Source organism: Mirounga leonina, unplaced genomic scaffold, assembly GCF_011800145.1.
Source record: "Mirounga leonina isolate KUSES-001 unplaced genomic scaffold, KU_Mleo_1.0 Mir_114, whole genome shotgun sequence".
Taxonomy (NCBI): Eukaryota; Metazoa; Chordata; class Mammalia; order Carnivora; family Phocidae; genus Mirounga; species Mirounga leonina.
This window is the reverse complement of record NW_023270265.1, coordinates 31,686,277-31,703,255: the sequence shown is the minus strand read 5'-3', so window position 1 is coordinate 31,703,255 and position 16,979 is coordinate 31,686,277. Positions and strand designations below refer to the sequence as shown.

The 16,979-nt window shown below is 44.0% G+C and overlaps 1 protein-coding gene across 1 annotated transcript in view; it reads left to right on the top strand.

Annotated features, from left to right (window-relative positions):
- Nucleotides 1-16,337, top strand: part of SORCS1 (sortilin related VPS10 domain containing receptor 1) — a 321,747-nt gene extending 305,410 nt beyond the window's left edge. Inside the window, exons 25-27 of the mRNA XM_035028687.1 lie at nt 12,523-12,628; nt 12,751-12,911; nt 14,657-16,337. Coding sequence (XP_034884578.1) covers nt 12,523-12,628; nt 12,751-12,911; nt 14,657-14,664 — 275 coding nt within the window. The 3' untranslated portion in view covers nt 14,665-16,337. The remainder of the gene's footprint in view (nt 1-12,522; nt 12,629-12,750; nt 12,912-14,656) is intronic.
- The last annotated feature ends 642 nt before the right edge of the window (nt 16,338-16,979 follow it).

Genomic DNA, 16,979 nt, shown 5'->3' with positions numbered 1-16,979 from the left:
TTGGCACAGTCCTATTTGGCTGCCTAGGAAGAAAAGGATGAAGATAAGTGGGGAAAAGAGGAAACAGTGAGGAAGAGTATTTGATGCCGAAGTTCTACCTCACTCCCTTTCCCTTCTTTTCATCCCCCCTGCAGGCAGGAGGACATAAAAATTAAAAAAAAAAAAAAAAAGAAGAAGAAGAAGGAAAAAGAACGGCGGTTTGCAACATTTCATGTCTCCTAAGCAGGATTGCTAATACCTTCCCAGGGACCATTACAGCACACTGCTGCATTCCATTAATTGCCCAGCAGATGTTCATCAGCCTTCTTTTAAAAATGTTTGAGCCAGAGTATGTTGCTAGTAAGAGAGGCAGTGCATAATTTGGTTTGTCTCCAAGGAAAAATAGCTGTCTCCTTTCAGAAATTTACTGGCCTTGTTTTGTTTTTCAAATTCAGTTCCCTGTTTGCAGGTAAGCACTTCTAGGTCTGAATGTCATTAGAGACTGACTGGATTTAGGTTGTTCGCCCCATGTTCTACCTGGGAATTCATTAGCTTTGGTATCTACACTGAGCTCAACTTCTAACGCAGTCCTTGTTTTGTTCTTAGTGATTTCAGTGCTTCTCCCTTTCTCTTCAGTTCCTCTTGAGAGCTCAGCCACTCAACAACGTTGTTTCTGAAATTCTCTTTGTGGAAAAAAGGGATTTTAAATTACATGTGAACAGGGTGAGAATGAGAAGCTGTTAAGGAGAAGCTGAGGGAGGACTGTGACCAGCTGTAGCTGTTTTTGCCTTTTGGGACCTGAAAGCATCCGTCGTGTTTAGCGGACAAAGGCCATGATGTTACACAGCCCAGAGAGTGGGAAAAAGGGGTAGAAATCAATCAAGCTGGGTCCTAGACTAGAAATGCCGGTGTTTTGACTGTGTACCTTTGCTCATGCTGTTCCCAAGCGGAATATTCCTCCCCCATTCGCCACCTCTCTCCATCTCCTCTTTGTATTTTAAGGCTCAACTCAGTGCCAGCATTTCCATGGTGTCTTTCTAGAGACTTTACTAGAAAAAAGTACTTTTACTACTTTTACTTTTTTATCATCTCTCCCTTCTCTGAACTCACATGGATTTTTAAAACCTGTATTTGTCTGATGATGATGATGGTAACCATTGTACCTGGCAGAGAACTTGCACATATCAGGTGCTCAGTAATTATGGCTTTTATAAATAATTATATGTGTAATCAATTTATAACCACTAGAGTTAGATTCAAAATCCCATTCCCTCAGTTAACCTTTAGGTTCAGTTTATTCAATTGTGAACCTGCTCCATGACATGCTGCTTCTTACTAAACAACTGGTGAGAGGAGCCTTGCCTTCCTGTATCCAACAAGCATCTAAGGAAAATGCATCTTGGTGTTTTTCTTATGTCAGGTATCCCTTCAGGAAGTATTATAGTTGTTTATATACACATTGTGGGAAATGAGTAGATTGAAGAAAAATTAGAGTTCTGCGTCTTGGAACAAGAGAACCTAGAGACCAAGCGAGAAGGAGGGCTATTCCTGAAGGAGACTGCAGCAAGTCTGCATATCAGCATTTATTTCCCTGCCCTGGTCACTGGCAGGAGTGTTTCCCCACGTCGGAGAGCAGCCTCACTTCATGGCAGAGCTCAGGGTCAACACCTTAGATTGCACTCTCCTGACCTTATCAAACCAGACCTTCTTCACATCTTTTGCGACATCTTCCTGGAATGCTCTCTCATCCATGCAAATTTTACGCTGGCCTTTGATTTTTTGTTTATTTATATTATTTTTATTTATCTATACTCTTCCACATTTTAAGAGCTGTGATGTCATCCTAGGGAGAGTTTTTCCAGTAAGACTCACAGGAAAACATCAAATCTGATGCAGAGCATTTGATCTCTGTAGGTACTTATGGAAAAACAAAACCTAAGCTGTTAAGAAAATACCCTTGTAATGCCAGTAGTTTTCTCATTGCCCCAGTAACTTGGAATTTACTCAAGGGTGAGGTCCATTTCAAATTTATCATCTATTCTTCACACGACTCTGTGCCTCACTTTGCAATTATGCCTTCAAAATTCTGTTCATCTGGGGATGTGAGATGAGCTAGGACCCTCATTCACTCCACACTGGCTCGACCTGAGGCACGAAAATGATTTTCATGAAACTTTGCTAATTCTAAATAAAGAAGATGAAGAATATTCCATGCAGAAGGCTCAAGAAAGATGAGCCCTAATGTTGAATATGAGTTCACCAAAGAAAGAGAAAATAAGCATGCTATGTTTAGGAGCTACATTGAACAGAGGCAGATCTGTATGTGGTTTTTGTACAAAGTGATGCATAGTTTGACGTGGTTTGGTGTATCTAGATATATATCCTTAAATATTCCTAATTGGTGTATCTCCTGAAGGTGAAATTATGAGCAGAGGAAAGAGAGAGGGATAAATTCAGGGAAATCAAGTCTGCCATTATTTTGATACTCCATTTATATTATAAACTGCTATTCATCGTCCCCACAGACTAGTGAGACAACTCTCATTAATGCATCCTTGAAATTACAAAGTATGATGAATGTGGAAAAGGAAAGAAGGGGCAGATGGAAAGATTTTTTAAATAATAAGTTTGGGCAGGGCGCCTGGATGGCTCAGTCGGTTAAGTGTCTGCCTTCGGCTCGGGTCATGATCCCAGGGTCCTGGGATTGGGCCCCGCGTCGGGCTCCCTGCTCAGCGGGGAGTCTGCTTCTCTCTCCCTCTGCCGTTCCCCCTGCTTGTGCCTCTCTCTCAAATAAATAAATAAAATCTTTTAAAAATAATAATAATAGGTTTGGGCAACAGTCAATAATCCTTTCTCTTTTTAACAAAGTATCTATGCATTTTACAAGACCTTTTCAACCCAAGAGGCAAGAGATGGTAATTTATCTGATAGAGATGGAGACCTAGAAGTAGGTTGCCACAGATTAGTGGTTCATGTTGGGTTTGATGTCATAAAGCATAGGAATGGAAAACCCCACCTCGAGGCTGGAAATAAGAAGTTGAAACTCAGGTGAGCCCAGGAGCAGACTACATATTCAACTCAGAGCTTTGTTTTACTACCTTTTAGCAGGTTCCTGGGTTGGAAGGGTCTGCTGACAGTGGATAGATCAAAGCCCTAATTGCTGGTACAAATCTTTCAAGTTACTTCACACTCTGTATCTTTGTTGCTGTGAGGACCCATGGTCATGAGTAAATTTGGTGATTATATTTGAGAGGGAGTGGGGGAAAGCAACTTAAAAATGTGTCATTCTTTCAAGGTAGAAGAGGTGAGGCTCTGCATGAGAATGGAAGTTACTCAGCTGACAAGCAAGGGATAACACTGACATATTTGAGAACACAACACCTAACCCGATTGATTCACACTAAATTAACAAACAACAGCACTATGGGGATGATTTGCATTTCACAGGAGTGGTTTATTGGATAAATAAACTGAAATTGAGGTGGTAGGGGCTGCTCCACAGAGGACCTAGAAGAGCTAGAAGGGCTGAAACTGATCCTTCCCTCAAAATAGATATGGTTGGAAAGACTCTGTACAATCCAGTGTAGACCATCCTAGCGATAAAGCAGCTGTTCTTGACCCGACTCTACATGGTGGTGACTTTGGCAGCTTCACAAAAATAGAGATTTTTCAGGACTCCCTGAACATACCCTGAATCCGAATCCCAAGGAGTGATACCTGAATATCTGCATTTTTAACAAGTTCCCCCAATGATGCAGATACAGCCACATCTGTCCCCAGGCTCACCAACCACTCCAGTAGAACATTGCACAGACACAACGCCATCTGCGTAACAAGGGGAGGTGCATGCACGCATGTCTGTCACCAGCAATAAATCCAATTTACAGCTCAGAGCATCCACTAAAACAGAGGCATGCATTAAAAAAGAAGGGTCTGTGATATTAAGTGTAGGAGGAAATTAGTAATAAACATTAAAATCTAATTTTCCGCCTATCTGGAGCCAACCTAATTGGCAGAATGGGTAGATGACAGTGGGAGGAAGGGGGAAAAAAATGGAACATGTCTCTGAATCTGAGATCTACTCTATCCATAATCTAGACAAATGGCAAAGGCCAGCCAAGAGCTGTGGCCGTGAGGCAGTTGAAAAATGATTAAAGTGTGAACTAGAATCTTAGTGGCAGATGTAATTGAATAGCCGTGAGTTTTATGAAAGTTGAACAAATTATATTATCTAGATGCTATTAATGTGCTAGTGTGAGCAGAAAATGATACATCTGCATCTCACTGTAGTTTTGCATGCGTTAGAGAATCAGGATGCTCTTCAACCCTCGGCTTCTTCAGAGTTTTGGATACATATGATACAAAAATGTGAAAGGTTAATATTTCTCAAAGGAAGAGCCTCAAATTTCAGGTTGAATTACAAAAAAATTAATACACAGTAACCTCCTACCCCCTCCTGTCTTGTCTAGCAGTCACCTGACTTAAGCTGTTGGGTTTAAGAAAGCTGTCCTTTGTCAAGGGTATGTGTGGGTTTTTAATAAAACTGTTACCTTGTGTGATCTTGGCCCTCCATGGTTGCTGCTAACTGGTTCAATTTCTTTTTTTTCTTTTTTTCTTTTCTTTTCTTTTCTTTTCTTTTTTTTTTTTTTGGTGTAATAAAGAGATACTATCACAGAGATATTAGAGAATTAATATTTCCGGGCTTCAGTTGCTACCCTTGGATATGTTATGAGTAAATGTGGAAGGGGATGAAGAACCAGAATTTCAGCCTAGGTCAGGATACATCATGAATTCTTTTTTTTTTTTTTTTTTAAAGATTTTATTTATTTATTCATGAGAGACAGAGAGAGAGACAGAGGCAGAGGGAGAAGCAGGCTCCCCGCGGAGCAGGGAAGGATACATCATGAATTCTGCCTGACAGTTTCACATTGAGAAAGATCCTTTCCACTTGAAGACAGAATTAGCATTAGCCGAGAAGCTTTAGAAAATACAGTATAATCTAAGCCATATCATTATGGATGCAGATGCCACATTGTGGAGTTGTGGGGCTCTGAACTGTAAAGTGAAATAAATTGTTGCAATAACATTTTCCATTTAGGGATGAAATTAATACTAGTGAAATTCTTCCACAGCCAATAGATTCATCTGTCCCTTTAGTCTCTGGTTGCCTTGTTATCTACACAGTTACCATTTATAAGTCTTTGTGAATAAAGTCATCCTAGTAGTATTTTTCCTTTCTTCTTCTTTTTTGCCCCAGATAAGTGTGTGTGTGTATATATATATATATATATATATATTTTTTTTTTTTTTTTCCCTCTGCAAATATTTAGGCTGTTTCACATCATGTGGATCCATTGGCTTCCGACAACTACTAAGCCATTATGGTGTTATGGCAAGTAAGAACAGATGCCAAGATATCTAAACATACCCCTTTCCCCAATGCAGTTACATAATGTGATACTTTCATAAATATACCAGGGGCCAGGACTGAGGTTGCTCTTTAGCTGCTAATAGATTCTTTCTTCATCGTTTTTTTCTAAGATTTTTCTGGGCCCATAAAGAAGCCTTAAATATCTACATGGTAACTGGCCTGAGTTGGCCCAGCGTGAGGTGTTTCTAGAAACTCTTGGGTGAAAAATGGTCAAGGGGGAGTGATCAGATGAACCATTCAGAGACAGGGTACAAACATGCATCACGTTGGACATAGGTAGAAGTAATAAGTAGTTAGGATGCACCAGATACAGCTCCCCAAGGGGAAGGCAAGGCACATAGTCCAGAGAAATTGGCAGGAAACAGAAGGCAGGAGAACACATGTAAAAGACAAAGAAGACACAGGAACCTAGGTCAAGCTACTTTTTAGACACTAAGTTTCGTATATCTAGAGTGACGGAGGACTGTTCTGGATTATATCTATAGTGTGTGCATAAACTTTAATTGCATTCCTTTTCATTAGTAAAGTGTTCTGGTTTAGAAGAGAATAGTTAGGATTATCTTACTTATATCCTGCCTCCCTGCCAGTGGGGGCAGAGGTCCATAGCAAGAAGTGAGGAGGCAGAGGTCCATAGCAAGAAGTGAGTAATGTAGAGCCCAAACATAAGAATTGCTAATTGGATATTTAAACAGTTGAAAGAGAAGAGTTTTGAATAGAGAAGGTATTAGTAAGCTATTACTGTGTAACAAAGACTACCCAGAAAGTCACTGGCTTAACGGTGAGCATTTATTATTACTGTTGAGTCTATGGATCAATTGGATGGTCCTGGTTCTATCTGTGCTCATTGTGTGTCTGCAATCAGCTATGGGTCTTTGGGTAGGGAGTTCTACTGGTCTTACCTGGGCTGCCCCAGGTGTTGGGCATCTGCTGGCTCTAGGCTGCTCTAGAACAGCCTTGATTAGGATAATTAAGTTCTCCTCCACATGGTCTGTCATGCTTGACCAGGCTACTCTCAATGTGTTCATACGTGACAATGACAGGATTCCGAGAGAGAGCAAAAGTGCAGAGGCCTTGAAGCTCAAAACTGGCACACCCTCATTCTCATGTCATTCCATGGCCACATGATGTTGTCGCCCTACCCCAGATTCAAGGGATGAGGAAACAGATTTCACTTGGTGGTACGAAAAGCTTCAAACTCAAATTGTAGACGGCTTGGGACATAGATGGAGGTAGAGAATTGATCCAGCAATACAATCAATCTCCACAAGGCTGAGCACTCTCGTAGGGGAGACTTGAATGCTTTTAGGAAGTCTAGCAGGGTCTCCTGAAGTCATAACCAGATTAAGCTACTATGAGTAATCAAAGGGTGTGTTTTTTGTTTTGTTTTATTTTTAGCGACCCAGAGAATATAAAGGTCAGTCACACTCTAAAGATAAGGACTGGATGTTTTAGGAATGGTAGTAGGTGGGATCTAACATGCAGTGCTCTCAAACTGGTATGCAGAACAATGACATTTGTAGTGTGTTACATGTCCAGATTTCTGGGACTGATTCTTAGAGACATAGTTTGTTTTTTTTTTCTCAAGCCTAAGAGACTGCATTTTCACACATTCTCCAGGTGATTCTGATTCAGGCAGTCTGCAAACTTCTACTTTGAGAAACACTTTCCAAAGTAAGCAGGATGTCTTGTTGACTTTCAACCCTAGAAAACCAAAATGCATCTTTCTCTTCCTGTCTGTCAATTACAGTGATAAGTTTGGTCTTTGAGGTACCCAGAGTTATCATTACTTGGCCAAGTGACCTAAACTCCATGACTGGATGTTCTTGAAGACTCATCTTCAGTTTAAAACTAGCAGCACTGCTTTACTCGTCATTAGAGCTTCCTTGGAGTTCTCATACTGTCTGGCTCTTAGGCCTGCTGGATCATGGCTTTATCCCAACAGGGTATGGCAGGCCTTAAGACTGTCATGATTGGGTTTGGATATGAACTGACAGAAAGGCCTGTTGGCCAAGAAAGAGTGCTTTTTACTGTAAATGAAAACCTTTTGCTCTTTCTGTTTTCTTTTCTTTTTTTGTTTAAGATGTTATTTATCTATCTATTTATTTATTTGAGACAGAGAGAGAGGCGGGGAGAGGGCCAGAGGGAGAGAGAAGCAGACTCCCCACTGAGCAGGGAGCCCGATATGGGGCTCCATCCCAGGACCCGGAGATCATGACCTGAGCTGAAGGCAGACACTTAACTGACTCAGCCACCCAGGCGCCCCACTTTTTCTGTTTTCTAAATAAATTCTGTTTGTGCCATTCCCATATCACTTTAATTTCTGGAAAGAGATTTCAGACCACATGGATTTTGTGATATTCCAGGCATGTAACTGAAGCCCAGTATAGTTGTGCTTTGGAGGCTGTAGTCAAAAAGAAATTCAAGATTTGGCAAACTTGCTTTTGTAAGTTCCTTGACCTCACTAACTTCTGGATTAGAAATGTAGAAATGAATTAGAAATGTAGTTCAGGGTTTCAGAGTACTAGTGCAGGTAGAAATTCTCCAAGAAAGTCCCTTTGCCCGAATGAGAGTGAATACAAAGAGCACGGTTTCACCAGCCGATGCCACCTTATTGTTGACTTTACAACTTGGAAATAAACCAAACAAAGGGGCAAGGCTGCAGCAAAGGGGAAAGTGGTACCCAGGGTAAAGCTTTTCCTCAAGCATGTTGTGTGGGACCTTGGTCTGGAAAGGGGCTGTGGCCATATATGGCAAACACTATGGTAGAGTTAAATGAATTTCTTTCCTACAGGACTGCTGTGAACTTTTTTTTTTTTTTAAGATGTATTTATTTATTTTAGAGGCAGGGGAAGAGCAGTGGAAAAGGGAGAGAGAGACTCCCAAGCAGGCTCAACACCCAGTGCAGAGCCCGAGGCAAGGCTTGATCCCACAACCCTGAGATCATGACCTGAGCTGAAACTAAGAGTCAGACACCCAGCCGACTGAGCCACCCAGGTGCCCAAGGACTGCTGTGAACACTCAGTTACTGATGAGCATTGCAAATCTCCAAGATGGGGAATACTGTATATACCATTTCCCCAAATTATCTAACCATGGAACCCTTTTGTTATCTTTTGGGGCTTGTTTTCTGTAGAATATGATAGCAATGATATGACAGTGTTAAAAATACTGAGCATGTCCTATGTGCTGGACACTATGCCAAGTGCTATAAAGATCCCATCTTGTTTTATTCTCACAACTTTCCAGAACAAGCACTTAGTGTTACCTCCATTATGCAGATGAGGAACCTGAGGTTCAGTTTAAGTCACTTAAGTCCCACAAGTGGCAGACTCAGAATCTGATTCTCAAAAGGGACCGTATCAATTTCTTGACACCAGTCATGGAGTTCTGAGATTGCTCTCGTGTGCACAGGCTGTGAGCATTTATTTATATATTCCAGTCACTTGAATTTCACAGGAAGACTGTTGTCCTTACTGTAAGCACTGCTGTTGTTATAATCAACCTGGGTCCTCATGAATAGAACATGATAATTCAGTGCATTTCTGAGTCCTCCCAGGATTTCAGAAACAGTGTGTGCCCGCACCCACACTTAGAAATGTGAAGTTAGTGGCACCTGAGTCATTCAGTCGGTTAAGTGTCCGACTCTTGATTTCGGCTCAGGTCATGCTCTCAGGGTCGTAAGGATCGATCCCCACATCGGGCTCTGCGCTGGGCATGGAGCCTGCTTAAGATTCTCTCTCTCCACCCCTCCCCCACTCCCTCTCTTAAAAAAAAAAAAGGAGAAGAAAGAAAGGTGGAGTCACCTACAGTAGGGTCCTATCCATGCTTTACTCTGTGTGGATAAGGACAAATAAACTGCTCAGCATTTTCCTTCACACTTCTACCTCGTTTAGGCTGCAGCTGGAGAGGGATTAATTTATGCTAATTCCACACAACCAGCTAAAGCCCATTTATCACAAGTTTCCATCCTCAGCAGAATACACTCAAACGCACATAAGCGTCAGGCACACGAAGGTAAGGCAGCAGCCGCTGTGAGCAGCGGTAACAGGCCCGCTTACACTCAGGGCAGGTCAGCGAGCAGCTCAGCAGCGGAACACACGGGGCAGTGGCGTCCAATCTCCGCCTGCTTGGCCCGCTGGCCCGCCTCTGAGACTAAGAGGTGCAGAGATGGGGGAGCGGAGAGCCCCGCTTTAGGTCTCAGAACACAGAAGCTCCTTTTCCCAAAATACTATGCTAATTACTTACCAGTGCTAATGCCCTTGTGTACGAATGATGTTTTAAGTAGGAATGATTTAGAATTGAATGATAGAAACTTGTGATGTGGAGAAAGAGGATGAGGAAGGGAAGAGAAGAGAAATGTGTGTGTGCGTGTGTGTGTGTGTGTGTTTGCTTTCTCTTTTAGCAAGAGCCTGGCCAAAGCAATTTCCTCTCTTTAGTTTTCCATTTATTTCAAATGCCAACCCTTTCAAGCAGGCTTAGTATCCCTCTTGGTTACTCCATAGCACTGCTCTCTGCTTATTCTAACAAAGCAGGCCACTAGGAATTACAAGTTTAGCTAATAAAGCTAAGCTGCCTCTAACCATCCTAACCAGAGGGGCCCGTCCCCGAATCTGCCTTTGTTCCCTGCCAAACTAAGGGTTTGCATTAGAAGATTACCTATAAATTAGCTTCCCATTTTTATTTCCTTGAGTGTGATAACAGTATTGTGATAATGTCAAGAGAGAGAAGGACCTTATCTTTTAGAGTTACAGATGGAATTACACGATGGCTAAGATTTGCTTCAGAATAATCCAACGGTTGGGGTTGTGAGGACTGGTGGGGGAAAAAATAAAACAATTTTTTTTTAAGATTTTATTTATTTGCGAGAGAGAGAATGAGAGACAGAGAGCATGAGAGGGAGGAGGGTCAGAGAGAGAAGCAGACTCCCCGCTGAGCAGGGAGCCCGATGGGGGACTCGATCCCAGGACTCCAGGATCATGACCTGAGCCGAAGTCAGTCGCTTAACCAACTGAGCCACCCAGGCGCCCCAAAAATAAAACAATATTGTCTGCGGGTTGATGTTTGTTGAAGCCGGGTGCTGGGTACATTTCTTTACGCACATGTACGGTACACACATATGCATATGTATGTACACACACGTGTCGCCCAAGTGTAAGAGAGCATGCTTTATGATTCTAACTGGTCCTTTTAAGACTTGATAATATTTAATTTGCTTTTGGCACTGTAGTTTTAGCCCTAATCCCCACTCTCAGAAATACGTTTTTAAATTTCCAGTATCTTCCATTGAAATTAGCTCCGTGTGTGTGTTTTTGGTAGGACTCAGGTTCAAATCTTTGTTCTTCCACTTCCTAGTTTTGAGTCCTTTGGAAGGACATTAACCAGTGAGAGCCTCACTGTTTTTATCTCTTCAGCGGAGGTCACAGCCCTGCCTTCCATTTGTGGAAATCAGTTGCGATAATGTCTATGAAAAATGGAAGGTGTCCCCTTCCCCGGTGACATCCTACCAATTGCAGTGTGAGTTCTGAAGGTTTTCTGGACTCCTTTGCTAATGGCACTGTGTTTGCCTAAGTAAATGAAAGACACTTTTATTTTTCTTATTTTGACCCGGAAGCACGGGAGCCTTGGGTGTCTCCTTACGGACTCCTCACACACAGACTCACCCATGGGCCCTGCAAGGCATAAGCACTGCTTGACGTAGGAGAGAGAATCACAGGGGTTGCTTGATTTCCCTGCTTCCTAAAAGCTGATTCTACTAAAACAACTAAACCTGTTTTCTGAGAAACAAGGTTTGACCTGTTTCCCAGCAAAACTATTTGGTATCTGGAACATGCTCTCCAGTTGCGTCGAGTGGCTGGAACATAACCTGACAGTAAGCAGACAGAGCGGAAGGAGCCTCGAGTCTTGCTGGAGTCCTTCAGTATCCCGGGGTCTCTTCTTGAACTTTTGCACCCAGGTGACCAGAACGTTGCCTTCTGGGCTCTCAACAGAGAAAGCCACAGAAAATGGTGCTTGAAAGTCACCTATATTTCTGAGTATCAGACTTCACTTAAATGATGGAAGGCAAAGTACAGCACCCGGGCCTTCCAAGGTGTACATGTGGCGTGTCTTTTATGCTTGAGCGATGCTATTTTTGCAAAACATCAGTTTTTTTAGAGGGTGAAAGTTAATTGCAAACAAAGTCCTTAAAGCACGACAGAGTTGATCCTAAGATTGCAGAGGATCTGGAGGTGCCGAGAGATGCTCCCAAGAGCTGCGGTCTAAGGGTAAACTCAGGGAGGAGAATCTGTTATGGATGCAAAGAGGAGAACTCCGTGCATCCTGGTGCCTCTTGGCACGACCTGCTGTCAGGGCTTTGGGAAGTCGTCGAGACAACATCGGGTCGCACACCCCTCTGCTTGCACCACAGCGGCTGCTCTTGTAAAGTAGTCACTTAGCCGTCAGCTTCCTGTGTGCCGAAAAGATAAGCGTGCTCCATGACCCTACAGCCCTTTGTCTCACATGACCCTTGCAGGGACAGGAGTGAGAGATAGCAGATCATTCGTAAGAATATTCCTGTTGCTTTTTCTGGTGATGTGCGTTGCTTAGTGTGAGAAAAGCTTGCACTCAAAGTATAGGAAAAATTAATAATTACGGTCTGATAAATATTGATCAAATAGAATAGCAGCAACAATAGTAAGACAGGCTGATACTTAAGGAAGACTTCCTGTGTGCCCCCCTCTGTTATCAGTGCTTTATGTACGTGGACTCACCTGGTCCTCACACAGACCCCATGAGATATGCACTATTATTCTCTCACCACGTAAGCCCATTAAGGTGAAATCACTTGCCTAGGATCACAGGGCCCGTGCGTGCTAGCGCAGGCCTGGAATCCGAGCAGTCTGGCTCCAGGGCCCCACCGCACTTCCCGAATAGGCCAGCTGGAATGGTCTGGGGGCGGGGGCAGGCTCAGATGCCCCCCACCCACGCCAGCCATGTGACATGCATCTGTGCGTAGGCCCCCCGTGGTTTCCTGGGACTCACCGTGCCTCTGTGTGAATGAAGAGCGTCAGCATCTTACGGAGTCAGGCATGCCCGCGTCTCTGCCCATGACCGTGCCTTGTGTTCTTCCCTAGCCCCGCTGGTGGACCTCACTCCAACCCACAGTGGATCCGCCATGCTGATGCTGCTCTCGGTGCTGTTTGTAGGGCTGGCCGTGTTCGTCATCTACAAGTTTAAAAGGTATGTGGCCCTCCGTCCACATCTCCCCTCCCCCTTCCTTCTCCCTGACAGGTGTGGAAGCACGTGTTGCCGTGATGTGTGTCTCCCATGCATAGCAATGATGCTGTCTGTTAATGTTTTAGGAAGATCCCGGGGATTAATGTTTATGCCCAGATGCAGAATGAGAAAGAACGAGAGATGGTCAGTCGGGTCAGTCACACTGAAAGCAGGGCCCATATCCCTCAGACTGAACTAAGGCGGCCTGGCCAACTGATAGATGAGAAGGTGGAATGCCAGCTCATAGGTAAATGATTCCCAGTAGCCATTAGCTGCTCAGCCTGGTAGTCGACGGCTGACTCTGTCTAACCCCTTTCTGGCTTGAGGTAACCACTTTCTCCTGCTCTAACATTGCTGAGAGAAACAGCTAAGATGTCTCTTTCCCTGCTTTCTTCCATTGGAATGAGTGGGGGGAAAAAGCCTTCTTGCTCCTATGTAGTGTTTTTTTCTCTCTCGTGACTTTATTCCTCCTTTTGCAAAATCCCTTGCTCTAAAATACGGGGCTTCAGAATGTTCATGGGCAAGAGAGCAGAGTGTTGTCTCTTAACAGTGTGCAAGGAGGAGGCCTCAGAGGCTGGATCTGGTGATGTGGAGGGCCGGGCAGGGTAGGGAATGACAGGGTAGGACAGAGCCGCCTGGACTCGAGACAACTCCTTGGAGGGCAAATTGCTCCAGAATGCTTATAGAGAAGTGACCTCATGAGACAGAATAGAGGAGGGCCAAGCTGATTACCCTGGGATTTTTTTTTAATTAGGAATCTTTTTTTTTTTTTTAAAGATTTTATTTATTTATTTGAGACAGAGAGAATGAGAGACAGAGAGCATGAGAGGGAGGGGGGTCAGAGGGAGAAGCAAACTCCCTGCTGAGCAGGGAGCCCGATGCGGGACTCGATCCCGGGACTCCAGGATCATGACCTGAGCCGAAGGCAGTCGCTTAACCAACTGAGCCACCCAGGTGCCCTTAATTAGCAGGAATCTTAAAACTGCCCCCCACCCCCAACCCCCCAGGAAACATGGAACCTGAGAATTTTGAGGGCAAGAGGCAGAAAGTTTGCAGAACATCCCAGGAGTGAGGTTTCCTGAGAGAGACCCCTGGAGGGTTAGCCTGTTACAGAGCTGATGGGCAGATTTCTTCCTCCTCTTTACCTGCCCCCTAGCAGAGGTCTTACAGTGGACCTTACCATGTATCAGTAGAGCGCTCTCTCTCCCTGCCTGCGAAGTAAGCTGGGGATCCAGCCACTAGGTCTAGAGTCTCAGGCGTAATTGCTAAGTCCTACTCTCTATGGCGGAGGAGAATTTCCAGGGAGTTAGACAAACCCGTGGAGCTCCCATTGTGATCCATGGCTGGCCTTGTTTCCTCCTGTCTGTTGGTGTCGGGACTTGAAGCTGTAATGTTGCCACCTCAAATCCTGCATTGCTGACCAAGACGGAGGCATTACTAGATAACCATCCGTGCCTCACTCTAATGTCAGAATACCAAACCTTCTAGAAGGCCGCTACCTAAGATTTTTAATCTGTTACTTAGAAAGGGAAAGGAGCACCTAAATGGAAACACAAGCCTCTCTTTAAGCGGATGTGGAAGAGTTCTGTGATGGTAATGGGTGAGATTTCAGTGCAGGGCCTGGCTTGTCTTGGACGTGATAATACCAGCTGGAGCCACATCTGGGGTCCAGTGTTCACAGTGTGCTGGCTTTTATTTGGGGAGACAGGGTGATAAATGTATAATTGCTTTAGGTTCAAAAGAAAAAGGCTTTTCCGTCTTCAAGTCCAGAGAAGCGTTCACCCTATTTACTTCTGAAGCTTCTAAGTGAATTTTTGTGGGTCATTTGATTTTCAATCCCATTTCCACGGGGTATGAAGCGCAGCGCTGTTGACTTTATTAAAGTAGCAATCCCTCCTTCACCAAGAGCATCCGGCAGCACATTGCACAGTCTCTGACACCTTTCCGTTGTCAGTGTCATTAAATGAGTAAGTGTTACACGTTTTCTCTTAGGAGAGTAGCTTTACCCTCCCCTCCCTCCCCTTCTACTCAACCTGGTGACTCATCTCTCCGATTGCAAAGAGCAAGACGCGCCACTCCACCTTCAACGCCAAAGCGGGGATCTGCTGGGGCACAATTTGCAATTTGAGGAAAACCCCCAAAGGCTACAGGCGACCTGCTGATCAGGAAAGAATTTCGCTCTTGTCAAGTGCACCATCCTCATGACCACTAACTTGATGTTTTTGTTTTTGTTTTTGTTTTCTCTTTCCTTTGTTGTTCTGTTTCCTATTTTGCCAGGAAGTATTTCCATAGTTGCTGAGAATCAAAGCACAAAAGAGATCCCTACCTATGTAAATGTTTGAATGGAGGACGCCAGTAAAAACAAAAACAAACAAACAAATAAAATAAAAAACGATCAAAATCCAAACAGACAGACAGACAAACAAACACTCACTGCATCGGGACTTTTTAATTCTTCAGACACAGACGACAAGGGTTTTTAGCTTTAAGCCTGTGCATGTGGACAATACCTTGAACGTGCTTGGAGGGGCAGTGTGGTGGTGCTGTATTTTAATGGAAAAACACTCCCCTCCCCCTTTCCTCTCCTCTCTCTCTTTTCTGATCCGTCGTGTTTGTAGAAAATTCATAACATGTAGAGGCCAAGGAAATCTGCATGTGTTTTTGGAAATATTCTTGGCTCTCGACTTAACAGCTATTTTAGCCCTAGAGGCTGATGGGGGGCATTAGCCGCCCCAGCGCCTTTCATAAGACACAAAGACATGCACAGGAGTGTGAAACCCTGAGCTGTTTCTCTGTCCCAGTTTCTTTTCTAAGTTATCTCTGGTAGCTCCGGTGGCCAGCCATGGCCACAGGACTGCTTGCGTTCTTGCATTCTGTGCAGCCACAGGGACGAAGGAGCGAGGTGGAGTTCCACATACGGGCAGACTAGGGAAGGCAGGGAGTGGGGGCAAGCATGTCAGAAGTGGATCTCTGTTTCCTGTTCACCTCTTCTCGTCGCCAAGGCTTTCCCTTGTAGCTTTCTTACTCCTGTCCCCCAGCTTACGTAGAAGAGAGAATCCCAGGTCCCCATTGTCTGGCCTCCCCATTTGTTTGCTACCCATGTGTGGTCATGATCTGTTGATGTCTTTGTACCTCTTCCTTCCAGTCTCCAAGTTGTCTTTCAACTCCTACTTTTTCTTCCCAAACATGTTACTGGATTCTAGACATTAACTTCAGTGTTCCCTAAATACTGGCCTGGTCTCTGCTGGCCTTGCCCCCCACCACCCACACATGTCAGCATGCCAACTTCCCTACACACTGACCCAGCTGCATCCTGCCCTGCAGGTTTCGGCTCCATGTATCCTTTGTCCCCTCCTGTAGAACCTGCCTCTTCCAAATAGCTTTGCCTTTTTCCACCTGGAAACATGCAGAGCGTGTGAAAGAGTTGATGTATGCAAAATGATTCAAACCTGGCCATGTACACTGGAAAAGAAAGCATACAGATGAATAGTGGTATTCTCACACCTTAACAAAAATCTCGTGTGCAGATTCCAGAATATTCTTGTGAGAAATGTTTCGAATGTGTTACTATGTGGCAGGGCAATTTCCTTCTGTAATGGTTGCTATTACCCAGTATTTGTTCTCTCACAATACAGTAAAAATATTTGTAAAATAAAACTGATTTTAACCAGAAGAAGAAGCAGGTTAATGGATTTAATATTTAAGAGTGTTAAAAAGTCTGAGAATATATGGAGGTCTTGTCTTACATTAGGATAAGATTTTGATTATGTGGGATGATCCCAGACATCTCCCAGGTATGCTCTCTGATCTCTGAGTATCCATATTGGCAAAGGAAAAATTAGTAAACTTAAATGGGAGGAGGTAGATGTCTAACTAAAGCAGATCGGCTCAGAGCATGAACAATCCCCATTTGCCCAGAGCAATGATTAAAGAAGGTCCAGAGAAAGAAGGAAACAAAAATGTGTTCAGCAGAAGCCCTTGGAGGATTATGAATTAGGCAAAGCCCACTCTAAAATATAGGAGAAAGCAGTTTTGAAAACCATTCAGAGAGAGCAGCCTCCTGCTTGGCCATGTTCCCAGTCCAGTCACAGTTGATAACAGGGTCCTGGTGATCCTGGGGATGTCCCAAAGATCCTGGTGATCCCTGCCCTTGTGTAGCTCAGGCAGGCAAAGAGTAGCAAAGCTGCAGTCAGAAATGAATCAGACAGAAGTTTTGATGGTTGAGGGTGCCCAGGATGAATCTGGGAAATGGATTTTGCCTGAGGCAGCCATCTGCTTGTAGAACTCAGTTGATCCCCAACCTGCCAGGCTTTCT